This window comes from Elephantulus edwardii, unplaced genomic scaffold (assembly GCF_000299155.1).
Source record: "Elephantulus edwardii isolate Elephantulus edwardi_28Jun2011 unplaced genomic scaffold, EleEdw1.0 scaffold00077, whole genome shotgun sequence".
Taxonomy (NCBI): domain Eukaryota; kingdom Metazoa; phylum Chordata; class Mammalia; order Macroscelidea; family Macroscelididae; genus Elephantulus; species Elephantulus edwardii.
The window spans coordinates 2,396,089-2,414,633 of record NW_006399827.1 but is presented as its reverse complement, the minus strand read 5'-3'; the positions used below and the strand labels follow the sequence as shown (position 1 = coordinate 2,414,633).

Below are 18,545 nucleotides of genomic sequence, written 5' to 3'. Positions count from 1 at the left end.
GCCCTGGGCGCTGCCGAAGCCGCCGCCGCCTCCGCGGCGAGTGCAGGCTGCTTCCCTCGGAGCCTGTGCCACTCCAGCTCCTCGGGGGTGGAGAAGTGGGGGGTGGGGTTGTTGTTTGGGGGGAAGAAGGGGGAGGGGCAACGCCGAGAGAGTCAGTGGTTTCCATGGTGATGGAGCTGAAAGTGCAGGAAATTTAAAGGCTTGGACCCTGCGAGACAGACAAACCGGTGCCAACGTGCGCGGACGCCGCCGCCGCCGCCGTCGCCGCCGCCGTTGGAGTCCGCCGGGCAGAGCCGGCCGCGGAGCCCCGAGCAGGCGGAGGGAAGTGCCCCCGGGACCCGCTCGGCCAGCGGCGCTGCAGAGAGCTGCAGGACCAGGAGCAGCAGGAGGAGGAGGCGGGGAGACGGCTCGTCCACGCGCCCTGCGCCGCCGCCGGTCCGGGAAGGCAGCGAGGAGCCGGCGCCCCCCGCGCCCCACGGAGTAATTTCGGATGCCCCGCCGCGGCCGCCTGCCCGAATAGACCCGGGAGAGGAGTTGCAGCCAACTTGTGTGCCTTTTTTCCGCCTCTGTGGGAGCCGGCGCAGAGCGAAGGGCTCTCCCCGCGGCTCATGCTGCCGGCCCTGCGTCTGCCCAGCCTTGGGTGAGCCGCCTCGGGAGAGCTGGGGGAGCGCGGCGGCGGCGCCGCGGGCTCGGCGTGCTCTCCTCCGGGGACGCGGGACGAAGTAGCAGCCCCGGGCGCACGCCGGAGGCATGGAGCGCTGCCCCAGCCTGGGGGTCACCCTCTACGCCCTGGTGGTGGTCCTGGGGCTGCGGGCGGCACCGACCGGCGGCCAGCACTACCTCCACATCCGCCCGGCTCCCAGCGACAACCTGCCCCTGGTGGACCTCATCGAACACCCGGACCCTATCTTTGACCCCAAGGAGAAGGATCTGAACGAGACGCTGCTGCGCTCGCTGCTTGGTGGCCACTACGACCCGGGCTTCATGGCCACCTCGCCCCCAGAGGACCGGCCTGGCGGGGGTGGGGGAGCGGCCGGGGGCGCCGAGGACCTAGCCGAGCTGGACCAGCTGCTGAGGCAGCGGCCGTCCGGGGCCATGCCGAGCGAGATCAAAGGGCTGGAGTTCTCCGAGGGCTTGGCCCCGGGCAAGAAGCAGCGCCTGAGCAAGAAGCTGCGGAGGAAGTTACAGATGTGGCTGTGGTCGCAGACCTTCTGCCCCGTGCTGTACGCGTGGAACGACCTGGGCAGCCGCTTCTGGCCACGTTACGTGAAGGTGGGCAGCTGCTTCAGCAAGCGCTCGTGTTCGGTGCCCGAGGGCATGGTGTGCAAGCCGTCCAAGTCGGTGCACCTCACCGTGCTGCGGTGGCGCTGTCAGCGGCGCGGGGGCCAGCGCTGCGGCTGGATTCCCATCCAGTACCCCATCATTTCCGAGTGCAAGTGCTCATGCTAGAACTCGGGGGCCCCCTGCCCGCACCCAGACACTTGATTGACCCCCACGGACTCCCCCAGCCACCGCCTACAACCAGTTCCACCACCCTGGAGAGTGGATTCAATGAACTTTTTTTTTTTTTTTTTGGCTACAGAGACCTAGCTTTCTGGTTCATGTAATGCACTGTTTAACTGTGTAGGAATGTATATGTGTGTGTATATACGGTCCCAGTTTTAATTTACTTATTAAAAGGTCAGTATTATACGTTCAAAGTTACCGGCTTCTACTGTATTTTTAAAAAAAAATAAGCAAAAGAGAAAAAAAAAGAACAGAGAAAAGAGAGACTTATTCTGGTTGTTGCTAATAATGTTAACCTGCTATTTATATTCCAGTGCCCTTCGCATGGCGAAGCAGGGGGGAAAAGTTATTTTTTTCTTAAAGTACAAAGAGAGAAGGGGAACTTTTGTAGAAGGACTTTTAAAAAGCTATTTTCCATTCTTTGGAAAGTGTTTTGGTTTTCCTTGGACCTCGAAGAAGCTATAGAGTTCAATGTTATTTTACAGTTATTGTAAATAGAGAGAACAAATGGAATGACTAATCATTGTAAATTAAGAGTATCTGCTATTTATTCTTTATAATATCCCGTGTAGTAAATGAGAAAGAAGTGCAGAGCAGGATTAAAGAAAAACCACTAAAACCGACTGTGCTCCACACTGCGATTCTCTGTGTTGGTGATTGATGGGAAGGGGGTGGTGGGAGGGGGCGGGGAGGGGGTGCCACTGTGCCTACGCCTGTTGGGAGAAGGGGCACATCCCTCAGGCTCCCCTCTTCTGGTGTGATGGAGGTGACCACTGAATTTCTCAGTGGCTGGACGGGGTGGCTGAGGAAGAAAAGGGGGGTTATTCTCAAACCCCTCACTTGAGCATCACGTGGCCTTCGCCGAGTCTCCCAGCATTTTCTCCCTATGTCACCAAAGCTCGGGCCGTCGTGACCTCGACACCCAGCCGGCCCCCTGGAGCTGACCCCAGGCTGGGCCGAGGGGCGGGGGGGAGGGTGGGCGGCCGCTTTGTCCTGCCTGACAGGCCCTTCACAATGGGGACACGTGTCTTTCACACCTACCCTGGGGGCGGAGTGCCGCTGAAACTTGACCCCCGAGGAATGGGGGGGAGGGAGGGAGATCAGAGCGCGCCCACCCAGATCCCACCACCCCTCCCGCCTCGCACCCCCCACCTCAATATCCAGCCCCGCTTAACCCTTTGCACGCCTAACGCTACAGAGGTGCGGGCTCAGGCGATCCGCCTGAATCGTCACTCCCAGCCTCTGACTTCTTGCAAGACCGAGCTACGAAGGTCCTAGGTCTTAGGTCGAGGTGCAGGGCGTCGCTAGAGATTGGATATTCATGTTACCTCCACCTCCATCTCCACCCCCAGGACCCTTGACGGACCCTGAGAATCAGGGCATCGGATGAGGCCCGAACTGGGTGACAAACGTCAGTTCTGGGACCTGGTGCTGGACGAGGTGCGCCCCCGCCCCCATAGACACCTACTTCCTTGGGGACCTGCGAGAGGAGGGGGAAGAAAAAACTAAAAGTCAAGATCTTTAATCTTTGGGATTAGGTAGGAGCAGAGAACGAGGGTTACGTTTTACATGAACGTGCCAAGTATCATCCACATCCCACCCAGTAGGAGGTCAGCTTCTTGGGGCGCGCGTTGGCCTCTCGGCGGGAGACAGCGGTGGCGCCCAACCGCTCCGCTCCACGTGGGCCGCTCGCTGACACTGCTCCGCGCGCCCTTTATTTATCTTGGACTCCTACGTGGCTCTCCTTTGCCCCCTTCCCACCCCTCTCCCAGCCACCTTCCTGCGCCCCCACCCGGCCCCCCAGGCTGGAGCCCCCCCCCCCGAGTCTATGCTAATTACTGCAGAACTGCGCGCGCTCCGCTGCGCGGTCTCCATGCGCCGGCCCCGCCCGCCCCGTCCCTCCAGCCGGGCGCTTTCTTCCCTCCGCCAGCCGCGGTGGCTCCTCATTTCAATAGCCGGGCCCGGGAGGCGCGCCCCCTCCCCGCGCTGCCTCCGTCAGCCGTGGGACAGACGGGAGGGTATTCATTAACTGAGAGCCGAGGAATAACGGCATTATTCCCCCCACAGAGGGCACCCTGCCCCCGCGACTATCTAAGGCTTCATTGTAAAAGGATTAAAAGTTAAAGACCTCCATCTTATGATTCTTTCATTTAATCTTCCTGGCGCCTGGGAGACATGCTCGATGGATGATGGCTTTTAAAATATTCCTAATGTCGGCTACCTTAAGACTCCAAGCCGGGCAAACAAACGTAATTTATTTCCAGAAGAAAGGGGATATTGAGATGTTTAAGTTTATGAACCGCCGTCCCCCCGTATATTTGTTAAGTTCTGACAAATACCCAAATAACGTTAAAATCAGCCATTCATCACTTATGAATTTATGCAAAACTTTCTGCGCCCCGGGCCAATATTTTTTTAGACCGAGTTTCACTTGTGAGGGGCGGAGGTAGTGGGGAAGGGGGGACCGGGAGGGGGCTTACGGGTGCTTGGGGGGGTACCCGAAAGCAAGAATTTTCATGCCTGGTAAACACGCGAATTATGCGAAGAGAGTTATTCCCAGCTGGGCGGGCAGCCAAAACTCGGAGAGCGCGCGGAGGCCAGCGCCCCCGCCCCCACGTTGGCAATGTCATTGGATTACAATGCGAGGTCTTCCCTCCGCGACGCCCCCACCGCTGCCGCCGCGCCCCTCCTCCCACCCCTGCCCACTTGGAAAACCCGCTTGCAGCCGGCGACTTTCTCAGCTTTCAGAGACTGAGCCGGTGAGCGCGCGCGCGAGGAGCACCCGGGCTGCAGACAGACACAGACAGACCAGCGCCCACTGCACCCCTAGACCTAGAGGGCCAACCCCTCGCCATGCAGGCTGTGGAGCGGGCGCCCAGCGAGACCCAGACTGTTCCAGAAGCGGATCGAGAAGGTGCTGGACCTGGGGACGCTGTGACTAATGCCCAGCTGGCCACGTTTCCATTATTATTAATGTTGATAATCCTAATAATAACTCCGACAGGAAAGAGAGAGCGTTCCGGGCAGAGAGGCAAGGAGATTGTCCTCCTACGTCACCTAGTACCTGCCTCTCCTAAGAGGAAAATTGATCTTGGTGCCTTTCAGGGCTTTGACAGCCTGGGTCTATGAATTTACGCAGCTGCTGGGGGACCCAGGCCTCCCCAGAGGATGAAGATTTGATTTATAACTCTCACGGACACATGCACATCAAATATAATCCTGCAAAAGAGAATAGCTTTCACCATCCGTCCCTTCCCTCAGGATTTCAAGAATTTAAGCCTCTGGTTTTTCAACTTTTCTCTTTATTCCTTCCTTCTACCCTATTGCAGCCCCTACACACACACACACACACACACACACACACACACACACCCTCACTCACACAGGCCAACTAAAGCCAAATGCCCTTGGAAAGCCAGTCCCCCCCTCCCTCTGGGGAGGGCCTTCTGTCTGTCTTCCAGAGTCTGGGAACAGGATCTGGTTCCCTGTTGAGGTGGCTATGACCAGGGGTCCATTATCAGTCTTGCTTCTGAGACTCCTGGGAAAGGGACTTGAAGTTTGGTGGCAGCTGCAAAGAGGAAGCTGACTGCGTATTAAGAGCTCTTAGCTGTTCTGGATGGGGACAGCAGGGGGAGGGCCCAGCCCATATCGGTATTTTGAAGGGGGTGATTCATCCTTTTTCTTTAATGCTCTTGGAATGTCAGAGTGGAGAGGAGCTTAGATTCCGTGCCCACTGCTCAATTTACAGATGAGAAGACTGAGACCCCAAAAGGAACTTGCTGGAGATCACAGAGTGTGATACAGTTGGGCTTGATCAGGTGTCTCTCCCCATTGTTCTTTATTGATATATTTTCATCTTTCCTGACTCTTGGGGGACCGGGGGGGGGGGAGAATTCTCCCCACAGTTGTTAAAATAACAAATCATAATCAGCAAACTGATCTTTCTACTGTATGTATCACACATTTAGGTAGTATTTTCTTAAATGGTCCGAAACTGTATCAGTCCTTTCACAGTTTCAACCAAGTTCTCCAGCTTTCAAGTAAGGAGACTAACTGGTTCAAACCTCTTGGCCAAAGGCACACAGTAAGTCGAGTGGTGAGGACTGAAAAAGCCTGACTGACCCCAAAGTTTTTGCTTCTTCCAGCTTCTCTTCCTCACTTCAGGGTCTTGGACACCTGGCGTAAGAGGGGCAATTATGTGCCACATTGTTGTTGCAGCGTACCATGGAGTGGCAACCATCACTCAGGAGGAGATTACACATCCTTCTCCCATGTTGCAGCTGGTGGACTTGAACCTTGTGTCTTCTGGATGCAGCGCAGCTTCTTGCCACTAGTCTACTGGGGTGGTAAATCTCAAGATCTCTAAAAGTGGATACCTGATAAACCATAAAGAGCCTCTGTGTACTCTCTAATGTGCCAAATATTGTGCTGGGAATGCAGGGAGCTCTGGTGGCCTAGTGGCAAGAAGCTGCACTGCAATCCCAAAGGCACACAGTTTAAGTCCATCAGCTGCTCTGCAGGAGAAGGATGGGCAATCTCCTCCCATGTGATTAACTGTCTCTGAAAACTCATTGGAGGGTCAGCTATGGATTGGTTCCGACCCTACGGTACACAACAACAACAACACAACAGCTGGAATTACAAAGAAAAATCAGAGGACACTCCTCCCCAATTCTAGAAAAACCAAACCCACAGCCATATAGTCAATTCCAATGTGTAGAGATCCTCCATCAATTGTCAGGAGACTCCTCATCTTTCTTTAGTGGAGCAGCTAGTGGATTTGAACTACTGACCTTTGAGATAGCCATAGAATGCATTAATGCTCCATGGCATCAGACAGAACTCTCCAACACACACAGGACTCTCAGGGTGACAAAAGAGGTGAGAAATGAACAGGGTAAGGGTTGAAAGAAGAGTTAACCATCAAGTCTGGGCCAGGAAGAGGAGGCCTCTGTGCTGGCCTGGGAAAGCAGAAAAAGCATTGGACTGCAGGTGAGAAGCACAAAGCGCATGTCAACCTGCTGAGTAGAGATGAAAGACACAGTGCCAGGAAAAAAGCATTTAGTCTATTTGGGACATTGCTCAAACAAACTCTAGTATAGAAATGGATCTATTCTGAGTGAGTAGGTGATAAAGTCTGAAAAATGGGCCAAATCATGAGGTCTTGCAGGAGTCCTGGTGGCAGGCTAACTGAAAACTTGGTGGATGGAACCTGCCAGGTGCTCCATGGAAGAAAATGACGCAGTCAGCTTCCCACAGGAGTTCCAGCCTCAGAAACTCTATGGGGGAGAGCTCATCTGTCCTACATGGGTTGGTGATACCAGTTGGAATCTGAAATAGGTTTGATTGGGGAGGAGGGATTTGAATGCCAATAAGGGCATTAAACTTTATTTCTCAAACAATAGGGAGCCAGTGAGGAGTTTTGAATAAGATAAGAACAACATCCATGCAGTACTGCAAAATGAATTGTTTTAAGTCACCCAACAAGCATTTCTTTTGTTCTTTTTAGCACTGTTGTGGATAGCAATTGACCGTAACAGGCTACATCAAAGCAAACAAAACAACCACTTTATTTTGCCTAAGGTTTTGTTGGGGAGGCCTCAGGTGGGCAGCAGAGCCCTGGTGGCATGGTGGGCTAAGTGCTTGGTTGCCAGCAGACAGATTGGCAGTTCAGACCCACCAGCTGCCCCACAGTGGAGAGATGAAGCAACTCTGATCCTGTAATGATTTAGTCTCAGAAACTCTCTGGGCAGGTCTGCTCCGTTCCAAGTGTTGTAGTGAGGTCGAGTAGACACAGTGGCGGTGAGTTTGACTGGGCATTCATTTTCAATGTTCGGAGTTTGCACAAAGGGCTAGAGAAGTCACTTTTAAAATTATTTTTTTCACTTAATTTTCTAGCAGCTCGTTATGATGGTGATTATCAGTCAGGAGCTCAGCTGGCATGTTGACCAGACCTCCTAAAAGTGCCTTCTCCAGGTGGATTGGGTTTTCTAGTGACCTGAGGGACCTCTCACATGATAGCCTAGGGTTCTAGAGAACATAGTCCAAGAAGCTTGGGTACAAGCTGCAGAGTTCCTTTGACTTAGTCTTGAGAGTTCTACCGCTGAAAGCCTATTGGCCAAGCAAGCCACTAAGACCTGCTCAGCTCCACAGGAAAGGAAATTAGTTGTCACCTCTCAGTAGGAAAGTGGCCCTGGAGGTGTCCTCTGTAGCATGCGCACTTCCAGCGGTTGGAATCCTTCAGCCACCCTGCCAGAGAAAAATGGGCAGCCTCCTCCTAGTAAGATTTATAGCCTCGGAAATGCAATGGAGGATTACTATAAATCAGAATTAATCCAATGGCAGTGAGTTAGCTTTATTACTGTCTCAACAGGAAGAGCAGCAAAGAAGTTGAAGTCATCTTTAATTTACCTCAAACACCATCTATAGGCCAAACTCTGTATTGAATACCCAGGACATGAATGTGAAAAATACACGGCTGTTTTCAAATTAATCTTGGTGACTGTGTCCAGAGGGGTTTGGAGGTGGGAACAGTGGAAGTTGGGACATAGTATACTCTGAGGAAACCATAACTGCCACCTAAACAGATACATGCACACCTATGTTTATTTTGGCTTTGTTCACAATAACAAAGAATTGGAAACAACCCAAGTGTCCATCAACAAATGAATGGATAGAGAAGCTGTGGTATATTCACACAATGGAATACTATACTGCATTGAAAAACAAAGAACTCATGAAATGCTATACAAAATAGCTGACTCTTGAGGGTATTATGCCGAGTGAAATATCTGAGTTACAAAAGGACAAATATTGCATTGGGCCACTATTATAAAAGAGGACTGACACAGGGGTTGGGAGGAGACTGAGAAAGAGGGGGATAAATAATATATACTGCATTGAAACAGATGAGAGAGAGAACTGTTTAAAAGGGATATATGATTAGATATTACTGTTATGACAGGAGTCCAGAACGAAGGTAGCATAGTGCAGTGGACTTGGGGGGAGAGATTGAATAACAAGGAAGAAATTTTTTTTTTCTTTGACTTTTCAAAAAGAAAATATAATTGTGGGGGAGGGGTGGGCGGGGAGAAAAATGCAACAATGAATGAATGGAAATCCAAAGTCTCTGTAAACTTTCAGTAAAATAAAACTTTAAATTTTTTTTTTTAAAAAGAAGGACCTTGCTGTGATCTAGAAAAAGTCTTCAAGAGTCCATACTTGAGGAGCAGCAATGGCACGAGAACAAAGGTCATTTGCCAGAAGACTGACTGGAGGGGACTTGATGAGTGAGTGCGCGTGGGGAGCTGAGGGAGAGTCAGTCAGAGGGTCTCTGATGTCTCAATCCTGCAAGGGACCGTGTCCAGAAGAGAAATCTCAGACAAAAGAGTTCTCCCCATCTTCTATGGAGATAGATGGTTGGCCAATTTGGTTCCAGACTGTAAGGGAGATGAATAAAGGGGACTGGGCCAGGGAAAGGGCTAGACAAACAATGAACCGCCTTGAGCTGAGATCAGAATAAATGTGTGCTTGTAGCTGGGGAGCAAATAAAGACAGGCATGCAGGGAAGTCCCAGAAGTGCCTAGGGACAAAGAAATGTGCTAACACCTCTTGAGTAGTGCTAAGGGCCTGAGTGCTTCATATTTGTTATCTCTTTTCCTCCTCACTATGAAACAGAAAGTGTTCTCTCATTTTATCTCACTGTATGAGTGCTATACACTCTTGGCACCAGCAGCCAGAAAATAAAAAAAGGTATTGCAATGGGAAAGTCTGCTGTTAATGACCTCTCTAAAGTACTCAAGAGCAACGGTGTCTCTCTGGAGAATAAGGTGCGCCTGATACAGGCCATGGTCTTTGCAATCATTTGTTATGCATCAGAGAGTTGGACAATGACTAGGGAGGACAGAAGGAGAGTTGATGCCTTAGAGCTGTGGTGCTGGAGAAGAGTATTGAATGTACCATGGACTGCCAAAAAAACAGATTCATCCTGGAGAGGGTTAAACCAGGCTGCTCCTTGGAGGCAAGGATTCTGGGGCTTTGTCTGACATACTTTGGGCATGTTGCAAGGAGGGATGGGTCCTTGGAGAGGGACATCATGCTTGAGAGTGTGGAGGGACGGCGCAGGAGGGGAAGACCCTCTATGAGATGGATTGATTCAGTGACTGGGGTAATCGGGATGGGTGTGTCAGAGGCAGTGCGATTGGCACAGGATAGTGCAGGGTTTAGGGCTGTTGTACATTGGGTCACTATGAGTCACAAAAGACTCGACGGCATATAACAACAACAACAACATGAGTGCTATATACAGTTCATTTTCACTACTAATCAAAAGCGTTTGGAAGCAGGAGTGCATCCACTTTCTAAACAGCATGCCTCCCGAAACTCCATGAACTTTGATAAATGTCGATAGTTGTAGAGAGGCTTCAGGCCTTTTGTTTATAGGGTTGCTTTGAATCGTGCTCAACTCAAAGGCAATCAACAATAACAATCAAAAGAGTGGTGGCGCTCAGCGCTGCCTTTGTAGAAAGATGCGGTGGTCTAACCCCGCAAGTCACCCACTGAAAATCCTGTGGAGGGCAGTTCAGCTGTGTTACATGTGGGATCGACATATGAGTTGTACATGTGAGTCAGAATCGCCTTGATAACCACTTGTTTTTTGTTATGTGCCACAACCAACCCAGAGTTGACCCTCCAGCAGGTTTTCAGAGGCACTAAATCGCATGGGAGGAGATTGCTCATCTTTCTCCCCTAAAGCAGCTGGTAGTTTCAAACCTCATACCTTAGGGTTGGCAGCCAAGCTTCTTACCACCAGGCTACCAGAGCTTTCTATGATGTTATCTAATATCCTCATTATGTGGATAAGGAAAGGAAGACTCAGAGAGGCTAAATGACTTGCCCAACAATAGAGTGGGAGTGTCAGGGTTCAAAACCAGTGTTGAGTTAATTCAAGGCAACATCAGATCTCCTTCATCAATGTCTCCCTGACTCTTCAGACCAATATGATTTTATTTGCCTGCTCTGTGCTTCTCAGTCCCTCCAAACTCTGAAGTGTTGCCATTTATTTAGCAGGTTGAGGTTTGAGCTGCTAACTGAAAGGTCAGTAGTCTGAACCCAACAGCTGGTGGATGCTCTGGAGAACGATAGACAATCTCCTCCCCTTAAGAATTACAGGCTCAGAGAGTCAAACAGAAGATGGTCATGCAGAAGCAACATGTCCACAACAGGTCAGAGGAGCACAGCATGTTTCTGAGAATAGGCAAAATGTGTGTGTGTGTGTGTGTGTGTGTGCGCGCGCGCGCAAAATTTGGGGGGGGGTGTGCATGTCATGCGGTGGGAAGATGGTTCTAGATCACATTTTCTGTATGTGTAAGAAAAGATCACTCTTCAAACCAAACCCATTGTGACTGAGTTGATTCCAACTGTGGCAATCCTCCCCGCTGGGTTTCTCAGGCTGCAAATCTTAACAGGAGGAGATTGCCTCATCCTTTTCCCACCAAGTGGCTAGTGGGGTTTGAACTGCCAGACTTTTTCAATGAGCAGCATTTAACTTACTACATCACCAAAACCTTTAGAAAGCAAAACTCCAACCTGGAAGAAAACTTAAGACTGTTCCTAGAAGACAGTGTGGTTTTAGGGACAAGAACAAAAAGGACAAGACTAAGAAATGTTATCAGGGAGGAGGAAGCAGAAGTTGAAGCTGTCTCCATTATCTGGGTACCAAGTAGCAATCTGGATGCTGCTTCTTTGAGATAGGACTGCATCCTTTGTTTTGCCACAATCCTCACCACTCCCTATTGTCTTCACTCATCTAAACCCCTGGATCATATTCAGGGACGATACTGAAAGAGAAAAGAAAACTTTGCTTCTTTTGGGATGAAAATAAAGAAAGCCCTTGAGTAAAAACAGATACTTATTCTAGAAAGGGAATTGCGGAGTTTTTTTAAGGGTAGATGACAGATAGTAGAACTTTGACGTTCTTCACTCTCTCATTTGACTAAAGAAACTGAGGCTTGTCAATACTACTCAGCTTGTTTTAGTTCTAGGTAGTCTGAACCAGAACTAACGGAGATAATGTTTCCAGATTTCCAGTTCAATCTTCTCTTTACATTGAAGTGTAAAACTTAAAAAACAAATAAACAGAAAAACAAACCCACACCAACCAACCAAAAACCCCCCACAAAACAACATAAACCCTCAAACTCATTCTCAACTTGACTCATAGCTGGCCTTCCAACAGGTTTTCAGAGGCTATAAACCACATAGGTAGAGATCGCTCATCTTTGCCCCACGGAACAACTGGTGGATTATAACCAACTGTCTTCATCTTTGGGTTGGCAGCCCAACTCCCCACCCACCAGGCCATCAGAGCTCGAACTCATCAATTCATTGCCATTGAGTCAGAACCAAATCGTAGCTGACCTGCCAGTGGATTTTCTGAGACTGTAAATCACAGGGAGGGGGTAGAATGCCCATCTTTTCCCCTCAGAGTCACTGTTGAATTCCAACTGCCAGAAAGGTGTCGCCTTTGGATTTTCAGTGCAACTTCCTACAGATATGTCCTTAGAACTCTACATTTGCATGTTTATGTGTGTGTGCGCACGCGCGTGTGCGCGCGTGTGTGTGTGTGTGTGTGTGAGAGAGAGAGAGAGAGAGAGAGAGACAGAGGGAGGGAGAGAGAGAGAGAGAGAGGAGACGTGAAAACTCCATGCAGACAGAAAACATGTCTTCTATTTCTTTAGATCATGTATTTCTTTATGTGGACTATATTCTATAGTTTTATATTTCTTTAGGAGTCCCTAAGTGGTTGTTGTTTGTTGTTATTGTGTACTGTAGAATCAGAACGACCCCATAGCTGACCCTCCAGTGGGTTTTCAGAGTCAGTTAATCACATGGAAGGAGATTGTCCACCCTTCTGTGTGGAATGGGCTGGTGGCTTCAAACTGCATGCCTTTGGGATTGCATTGCAGCTTCTGCCACTATGCCACCATAGCTTCCTCTCTGAGTGGCACAAACAATTAATATACTTTTGCTGCTGAACAAAAGTTTGGGGGTTTGGGTCCACCCAGAAGTAACCCAAAGAAAGGCTCAATGATCTGCTTTCCAAAGATAACCATGGAAATTGTTACCTTTTTTATGGATAGGAGGACTCAGTATTGTGAAAATGACAATTATTACCAAAGGCAATTTACACATTCAGTGCAATCCCAATACAAATACCAATTCCATCTTCAACGAGATGGAAAAGGCAATCTTCAATTTCACTTGGAATGGAAAGAGGCCCCAAATAAGCAAAACATTCCTTAAAAAGAGAAACAAGGTAGCAGGCATCTCACTCCCTGATTTCAAATCCTACTACTTGTAGTGGTCAAGACAGCATGGTACTGGTACAATGACAGACACATAGATCAATGAAATAGAACTGAGAACCTGGAAATCAGCGCATTTACCTATGGTCAACATATTTTTGACAAGGAGATGAAATCAGATAAGTGGGGAAATTGCAGCCTTTTTAACAAATGGTGTTGACAAAATTGGAAAACTATCTGTAGAAAACTCAAGTCAGATCCACACCTCACTCCGTGCACAAAAACCAACTCAAAGTGGATCATGGACCTAGGACTAAAACCAAGGACTATAAACTTCATTAAAGAAAAGCTTGGAAGAACTCTAAAAATTCTGTTACTTTTTAAAAATTGTGTCTTCTCAAAATATGTGTCACCAATTCTAAATTCCATGCTGTAGTTGTGATCTCACTTGGGAATGTCCTTGTTATGCATGTTATGTGTTTTAAATTAATCTCTTTTAAGATAGAAAAGAGATTGAACAAGGGATCCTTGGCAGCCTAGTGGCAAAAAGCTGTGTTGCAATCCTGAAGGCGCACAGTTCAAATCCGCCAGATGCTCCACTAGAGAAGGAAGGGCAATTTCCTCTGTGCCAGTTGGATCCAAGTTGACAGTACAGAACAAGAAGAGAGAGAGAGAGAAAGAGAGAGAGAGAGAGAGAGAGATATTGAGGAAGCTGACACAAGAGAGGAGATGGGGTAAACTGTGAAGATCGAAGAGACAAAAGCCTTCCTCCAACGTAGTAAGAGGGAGGAAGCTTTCCCATAGTCAGCCATCTGAATTGGGTGTCTAGCCTCCTAAGTGGTGAGAAATCAATTTGTTTGTTAAAGACACCCCTTGTGGTATTTCTGTTGAAGTAAGACTAGATAACTAAGACAAAACCCTGTGAACACACTTCTACTCTGACACATGAGAGACTATCATGTGTCACAGGTGACAAAAAACGTGCTGGTGTCAGATCCTCAGAGTCTAGTACTTAACAGAGCAACACTTAACAAATAATACTGACTGAAGAAATCATTGATCATTTCACATAGTAAAACGGAGGCTCAGAGGGGTTGGATAAAAGACAAATGCTCCCAGAGGATCAAAGACTACAACCTTCAGTACACCCCAACATAAAGAAAACAAAAATCTTCACAACTGGACCAATAAACAATCTTATGATAAATGGAGAGACTATTGAAGTTTCCAATGCTCTTATTTTTCTTGAATCCACTGTCAATTCCCATGGAAGCAGCAGTCGTGAAATGAAATGAGGCACTACATTGGACAAATTTGCTACAAAGGACCTCTTTGAAATGATAAAAGCAAAGATGTCACAATGAGGACTAAGGGGCACCTGACTCAAGCCAGGGTATTTTCAGTCATCTCAATACGCATGTGAATCTTGGACAATGACTAAAGAAGACTGAAGAACAACTGATGCCTTTGGATTATGATGTTGGTGAAAAACCTTAAATGTACAAGGGACTGCATGTAGAATAAACAAATACATCTTAGAAGAAGTGCAGTAATAGTGTTCCTTTGAAGTGAGGCTGCCAAGATGTTTATAGGTTGTTTAGAGGATGTCAATAGGTTGTTTATAGGGTTACTGTGTTTTGCAGTCAATATCACTGCACACAACAACAATATGAGCTAAGAATAAGGAAGATAGTATGGTAGACATCTGCAAAGGAATCCAAACCCTGTGATACATCAATATCCTAAGCCTTTCCCCAGCTTGAATTGTAAATAGCTCTTGACTGGTGCTCAATTTATTAAGTTAAAGAAAAATAATTTACTGAAACAAGGGAAGTGTACTTGCACATTTGACAGATGCAGAAACCGGGCTCAGAAATCCTCAACAACTCACCTAAGATCACACAGCTAGCTGATGGGTGGAGCCAAGGTTCAACAGCACTGGCGCTCTGCTAGGCTGTTGAGAGAAGCACAGAGGTTTAGAGTGTCCTGGGTTTAAAAGCCTAACCAGTCTCCTTGACTTCATGCTTGCCCCAGCTCCAATCCATTCTCCACGCTGGAGCCACAGTGACCTTAAGACACACATGTGGTCTTGTCACTCCCCTGTTGAAAGCCTTCCAACAGCTTCCCATTGCTCGGAGGAAAAAGACCAGAGGCCTGATGAGGCTGAAGCTCTCCTTTCCCCAACTCTGCATTCAAACCTTAATGTTAGGGTGCTCTCATGCATCAAGAGCTCCCAAACCCAGGGCCTTTGCACATGCTACACCTTCCCTCTGGGATGCCTCCTCTCGGCCAGCAGCACTTCTAAATGTCTTAGATCACATTGTTACAGGAAGCAAGGTCAGGATTCAGTATCTATAGAGGTGAATAAATCAATTGAGTAAATGTAAAACCAACTATTCATTGGTCACCTTCCTGGTATAAGCAACGTTCCATCTGGGGTTCTGAGAATAGCAGGTCTCCTGTTAAATAGTGATGCACAGTACATGCCCCAGCACAGGACACAGCACAAAGAGCCAAAGGCATTCAGAAAACCCTAAAGTGATGCTGTCCGCTCTGAGGATTACAATAACTTCCAAGTTACCCAGACCTGAAAGCTTCTGCTGGCTTCAGAAAGGGTGAACAGGTGGGGAGGGACAGCTGTATGGCTCTATTAATCCTTCTAGCAAAGCAAAAATCAAAGAGAACCTAATAAAAATCTCCGTATTGGGAGCAGGAATGGCATCAACTTCCTAAGCAACATGCCTCTGGAAACTATGAACTTTGAGAAACGACAATAGTTATAGAAAGCCTTCAGGTATTTTGTTCACAGGGTCACTATGAGTCGTGCTGGACTCAAAGGCAGTCAGCAACAACATGAGAAACGAGATCCTTGAGTGATCCTATGGAGAAACTTTGGGAAAGACTCTGCAGAGGTAGGTGGAAAAATCTTCTCTCCCCACATCTGGAGTCCGGACCATTTCTCTTGGACAGGAAAGACTTGATGTTTCCTTCTAAGAGAAACAATGACTAGCTCACAGCTAATGTTTTACAGTTTACAAACCACTCTCACATCTATTATCTCCTTGAAACCACACAAGAACTCAAGCCCAGAGTATCATTTTAAAGATAAAGAAACTGAGGCTTAAAAAGTAACTTGCCTTGGAAGCAAGATTTTATTCTACTAAAAAAAATGTACCTTCAAATTGCAGAGGAAAACTAAGTAAGCAAAAGCATCATGGACTTTGGAGTAAGCTCAGGCTGGCTTTGGATCCTGGCTGTACGGGTCTTAGCTGAGAACCTTGGCTGGGATTCTCAATCTCGCTGAGATTTTGTTCCTATAGACCAAAATGGGATATAATGGTATCTACACCATAGTGTTAGACTATTTCAATATGTTCCACTGGTATAACTCCTGGTGGAGCTCTAAAAATAGTTCCAGGGCCTGTCTTTCCTGCGTCAGGATGGAAGTTAAATCTTGCCCATAAGAGACAGTAACCTGGTCCAGAGCTATCGCTCTAGCGAATAGCCTAGAGCTTCATCCCTGAATGTCCACACCATTCTTTTCTCAAATGATTGTTGTTATGTCGTTTCAAGTCCGCCATAACTCATAGCGACCCTATAAACAACACATCTGAACTTTGCCCATCTTCATCATCTCTTACAAACTTGAGTTCACTGTCACAGTCACCATATCAATCCATCTTGTTGAAGGTCTTCCTCTCTTTCACTGATCCTCAACTCTTCCAGGGCTCCTAGTAACATTTTCAAAGTATGTGAGACAAAGTTTCACCATTCTTGCCTCCAAGGAGCACCATGGTTGCACGCTCTCCAAGACATATTTGTTTGTTCTTTTGGAAGTCTGTGAGATAGCCAGTACTCTTCTTCAACACAACTCAAAACCCTCTGTCCTTCTATGGTCATTTTTTTTTGCTTTTTTTTTTTTTTTTAATTTGGTGTACTGTCAAATTGGATCTGACTGGTACAGGAAGAGTTTGCCCCTCCTTCTCCAGGGAAGCATCTGATGGATTTGCACCTTTCCCCTTCAGTATTGCAGTGTAGCTTCTTGCCACTAGGCCACCAGAGTTCCCTCTATCATCATTACTTATTGTCTAACTTTCAGATGCGCAATAAGTAATTGAGAAAGGTCACAGCTTGGTGCACTTTTGTCTTTAAACTGACAGCATTGTTCTTTAACACTTTGAAGAGGTCCTGACAGCAAATTTTCCTGATGTAATATACTTTTTGATTTCTTGACTCTCAAATTATAAAAAGGTTATTCATTTAGTATCAGTTACTTTCTTTGGTTGTTGTTTTTTTTCAACTACAGGTCAAGTTAAAAAGGAGGGTTGGAAAATCAACACCCAAAGGCAAACTTAATTAAAAGAAGTTTAAATCATGAAGGACAGAAATTGAGAACCACATTTTATTCTTCCAATTTCATCTCAGGTAGGAATCCAGCCCAGATAAACTAGCTCCTGTTGTTGTATATCATTAAGTCAAAACCTACACATAGTTGACCCTCTAGAAGGTTTTCAGAGGCAATTAACTGTAGCAGAGGAGATTTCCCATCCTTCTCCCAAAGAGGAGCTGGCAGACTCGAACCACGTGTTTTCAGGATTACAATGCAGCTTCTTGCCATTAGGCTACCAGAGCTCCTAAACTCGCTCTAGTTTGTTAGAATTCTAGAAATTCTTTCTTGTTGGCACTCCACCAGGAACCTTCCAGAAGTGATTTTCTTCTTTCTACATTCTTAACTGATGCCATTCTCAACTCACTCCAGGAGCAGCAGGCATTTGACCATGAATGAGACAGTCACACCCAGTAGAGCCAAATATCTAAGAGAGGCAGCATGCAATGGCAGTAGTGTTGTTAGATGGCATCAAATCAGTTCCAACTCCTAGCAGGCCTATGTACAATGCGATGAAGCCCTGCCTGGTCCTACTTTAAAGAACATTTCTCTACTCTTCACTATATTCATGAGCAATGATCAAACTGAGGTGTGGAGAGAAGTAATCTGGCCAATGTCACAGCTTAAGCTGAAGCCCAAGACTAATGGAGGTAGGTGAGAAGCAGTGGACACAAGGAGACTAACCCACTCCAAAGTTGAATTTCCCCAAATTGATCATGTCCTCAAGTCCCATACTCTCAGAAAGCAAATTGCCCATGAACCTCTATCTTTACTGTTATCTTCCTTAGAAAAACAAGTACCATGGACTTGAGCTCTGACTCCAGCTTACCAAGGTCCCTAGAGACATGCTTATTGTGGCCCCTCTTTCCAGTTGAACTCTAGGACACAGATGATTCCCAAGTTCTGACTTGATTTCTTCTCTTCTTTTGCCACACTGTTCCCTCGAGGGAGAAATCTGTGCCTTTCACAGTGGGAGACACCACCTCTGTACATCCCACACTCAACTCTCTGTCTTGGTCAGAATTCTATCTAGACAGATTATAGCCTGTAGAGTCAATTGCCTATTGGATTGCACCATGTCAAACACAACTTTAAAATTAGACTCACCTCCTAATCCCATCCTTAAACCTGATGATCTGTTTTCAGTTCTCTCATCCTTAAATCCATCCATCCATCCATTTTGGTCTTTTCTTCCTCTTCTGTCTTTGTAATGACCGTTTTCACTCTTCCTGGATGATACCTTTGACATCTTCCCACAACTCATCTGGTCTTCGCTCATTAGTGTTCAAGGCCTCAAACCTGCTCCTGAGATGATTCTGAAATTCAGGTGGGATGAAATCAAAGTC

The 18,545-nt window shown here is 47.3% G+C and overlaps 1 protein-coding gene across 1 annotated transcript; it reads left to right on the top strand.

Annotated features, from left to right (window-relative positions):
* Positions 1-227: 227 nt before the first annotated feature.
* On the top strand, positions 228-1,700 carry NOG (noggin). Its single transcript, XM_006889263.1, has one exon. It carries the CDS (start codon positions 751-753, stop codon positions 1,447-1,449), a length of 699 nt encoding a protein of 232 aa, XP_006889325.1. The 5' UTR covers positions 228-750; the 3' UTR covers positions 1,450-1,700.
* Positions 1,701-18,545: the final 16,845 nt, after the last annotated feature.